Below are 3,908 nucleotides of genomic sequence, written 5' to 3' on the forward strand. Positions count from 1 at the left end.
TGATGGCACACAATGTTCATTTGCACCATCATTGATAATGCAATAATAGTTTGCCAAATATTAATTTCTATCTCATCCTTTTTCTCAGTTCCCTTGGCCATAGTAAATTGCTAGAAGAGTGAGTTAAATCAGCCACAACCCAGAGAAGAAGCACTCACTTTCAAAAATGTCTATAGTCCAGTGTGTGTTTGGTCTGAAACACAGATCTGTTGGGTCCATTCCGGGGCTCAGACCATCACCACGTGCAGCTGAGTGTTCTTTACTCAGTAAACCATGGGTTCCCTTTACTCTTCTGCTTGTGCTTTTAAGAAATTTATAAGAAGTTGTACTTTTGTGTTTATGGATTTGTTCTCATTTTATAGGTGCAGATTACCAGTCCAGGCTTGTTCCGTATTGAATATATCACAGAAAGACATAAATGCCAATATCCAGAAACCATTATATCTTTTATCAAATGTGTGATTCATAACTTTTGGACACCAAAGGAGTCTAATGAAATAACCATAATTATCAATCCATATGGAGAGACTGTATGTTTCTCTGTGAAGCCTGTAGGGAAGATATTTATCTTTACAATAAAAGTGAATCAAAACAGTGAGTCTGTTTTTATTATACTGGACTTATTTTTTCTGGGGTGATAGTTCAGTAAATTAATTTTTCTTTCTAACATTACATTGACACAAAATCTTTGTTTCTTCTATGTGTATATGTGTGTCTATGTGTGTGTGCTTTCTTTTACCACAGTCATGGATTTCAGTCTCTTCCTTGTGTTTGTGGCGGGCATTTTCCTCTTCTTTTATGCAAAGAGCTTGAGTCAGTAAGTATTAATTCTTACTTTCTTAATTTTAAAAAGAGTTTAGGATGTTTTTGCTGTATATTAAATATTTCTGCACTGCTATGCATTTGTAGTTCTTGTTTACAGTCTCTTATTGTAGGTTTTGCAGACAATACATCTGAAAATAGTGCTTAAAATACCTTTTCAAACAGTAAAAGTTATTTGTATAGCATGATCTGTGTATGTTACAAAGTGCATAATCATGCATGATTATATTTTATCTATTAACATATGTTATTCGATTTGATTTGATCGTAACAGCTCTATGAGCTCTGTGTTACTGTTCTCATTTTATAGATGAAAAAAACCAACATCCATCATCACACAACTAATTCTTGCCAGGCCTAACATTTATATTCAGGTTTTCTGATGCCAGATGCTTTACTCTTTCTGTTACATTAAAGCTGCTTCCTAGATTTGTGGCTCTGATGCGCAAGGTTGAATTTAATAAACATCTGATAAATATATTATTCTGATATTTTGCCTTTGCAGCTTTTCATAGAAAAAGAGTCTCTTTCCAATAATATTTTATTTCTTAGCTTGCTCTTGTTTGTTAGTTCTCATGCTCATAAATAGTATTTGGTAACTATACTTAACATTGTTCATTTTCTAGCTTTCCTCAGAATACAACCAAGTGTGTTTCATGTCATCTATTGGTTTTATAAACCGTAGAGTGCATAACAGCCTGAGGGGAAAGCCTGGAATCAGAGGAGCAGGGCTGAGACCTGAATCTTCCTTTCATTACACACTAGCTTCTGCTTGTCTTGGTTTCCTCCTCTGTAAAGTTTAGGTGGATAGCTGTTTCCCAGGGTTGTTGTGAGTGCATGTGAAGCTCTCCGACAGCATTAGCTACATGATAAGTGCTCAGTAACTAATGTTGAATCAAACTCTGAATATAGACAGTAACTCAGACATTCTGTTTTATGTAGTGGCAAGCTATTGACCATAAATTTTAAGTACTGATTTCATCTTTTAAGAGTAGGGGGTGATATAGAAACTTGGGTGGCATAGCGTCTAAGGTATTTGACTGCTAACCAGAAGGCTGGCAGTTCAAACCCACCAGCCACTCCTTGGAAGGAAGAGTTAGCAATCTACTTCAGTAGAGATACCGCCTCAGAAACCCAAGGAGGGGTCGCTATGAGTCGGATCCAACTCAATGGCAGTGAGTTTGTTTTTTCTTTCATAGGGTGATATTAGAGGCCATCTGATGTTTTTCTTTCTTAATATTCCTTATGGCTATTATCATTAATTTGAACATGGTTTTTAATACTTAAAGTGCTACATGGCATTTAAATAACTTTTATCTGCTTGTCTTCACAGAAGCCCTATTTTCTACTACTTTTCGGGGACTATGCTAGGTATTCTGATGACATTTGTCTTTGTCCTGCTCTTGGTGAAAAGGTTCATCCCAAAGGTAGGCATCTTATGTGCAAATGAATAAAACAAAAACCATGATCTCATAAATACACAAAATCGATCAAAAGTGTTTTGCATTGATTGCCAGCTCCTAATTCAACCTGTTTCTTCATTGTATACTCTCCTTTAAAGTGTATCTTTTTCTAAAGAGTCCATTTTATTTATTACTATATGTAGGCTTGACTAAGTATTAAGTTTTGGTGATTCTTTTTTTTTTTTTGAGACATTTTTATTTTCTAGGTAATGTGTTTTTAAGGAGCTTGGTTACACAGTGGTTAATGCTTGGCTGATAACTGAACAGTTGGCAGTTTGAACCTACCGCTGCTCGCTGGGAGAAAGATGTGGCAGTCTGCTTCTGTAAAGATTTACAGCCTTGGAAACCCTACGGGGCAGTTCAATTCTGTCTTACTGGGTCACCATGGGTCGGAATCGGCCCGACAACAGTTTAGTTTGGTTTGTAATGTGTTTTTGCTTAAGAGTGACAGGCTGATTCTATGCTGAGTGAAAATTTCTCTTGTCTTGGCAGAGCTTAGAATTGAATAACACTGAAAAGTCAGGGCCTTGAATTACAGCACTGCCACATCTAGGGATTTCTTTGTTATTATTAGTTCTCTGAAGCACCTTCGATAGATTAATACCCTGCATTTAGTTGAGGATAAACACATTTAATCCATGGTGATAATGTTGCAATTACTCTGATTAAAGCTTGCAACACAGAATTATTTTGAGATAAATTTATTCTTTGGAGTAGTGCATCTCCAACTTTAATGTGCATGCAAGTTGCCTGGGGAGCTTGATAAATGCACATTCCGTTCAGTAGTCTGGAGTGGGGCCTTCGAGTCTGCATTTCTGACAAGTTCCCAGGTGGTGCCATGCTGCTGGTTGGTGAGCCACACCTTAAATACCAAGGCTCTAGAGATTAGCTTAGACTGACATCAATTCAGTTTGATGTGTAAGTTTCTAATACAAAGGGTTTATTTGTTTACTAATATTTTTATGAGAATGAATGAACCAAAAAAAAAAAAAAATGTGTCATTTATTTTTTTCCATGCACAGTATAGCACGTTTGGGGCTCTAATGGTTGGTTGTTGGTTTGCTTCCGTTTACATTTTAAGCCAATTGATGGATGATCTGAAGTGGCTGTGGTATGAAAACAGAATATATTTATTAGGTAGGTGAATTTTAAAATATACATTCTATTTTGGTAAAGCCAAACGTACAGCTAGAGGTGTTCTTTTGATATAGCTTCTCCCCAACATCTAAATTTCCAGAAGGGCTTTGAAAAAGTAGTATTTATTTTATTCCCACACTTGGTGATTTCAGCTCATTTTTATCTCATTTTAGACAATTTCCCATGACTTCTGTCTTAGTACAATACTAATGATCAAAAGAATAAGACAATATTTTATTTGCTACTGAATTGTTGTTAAGCTCTAACTACATCGAACTTGTAAAAAATTCTCTACAATGTGGCTCTTCATTTCTGCCTCTTAATGTAGTCAGCGTGGAAGATGAGAAATCCTAAATAAAATGACAAATGAAAACTTGACTTTTCAGAAACAAGGAGGCTGTTAAGAAAGGACTCATTCTCATTTCATGTTGCAAAAGCAAGACAGCTTTTTATTATTGTTGTTGTTAACTGAGAAATAATGGAGAA

The 3,908-nt window shown here is 35.8% G+C and overlaps 1 protein-coding gene across 1 annotated transcript in view; it reads left to right on the forward strand.

Moving 5' to 3' along the window:
- NEMP2 (nuclear envelope integral membrane protein 2) overlaps nt 1-3,908 on the forward strand; it is a 12,933-nt gene that overhangs the window by 2,252 nt on the left and 6,773 nt on the right. Inside the window, 4 exon segments of the mRNA XM_042780447.1 lie at nt 363-594; nt 745-817; nt 2,156-2,249; nt 3,308-3,561. Coding sequence (XP_042636381.1) covers nt 363-594; nt 745-817; nt 2,156-2,249; nt 3,308-3,561 — 653 coding nt within the window.

The sequence above is a fragment of the Orycteropus afer genome, unplaced genomic scaffold (assembly GCF_000298275.1).
Source record: "Orycteropus afer afer isolate SDZICR_OR568_19922 unplaced genomic scaffold, OryAfe1.0 scaffold00001, whole genome shotgun sequence".
Classification (NCBI taxonomy): domain Eukaryota; kingdom Metazoa; phylum Chordata; class Mammalia; order Tubulidentata; family Orycteropodidae; genus Orycteropus; species Orycteropus afer.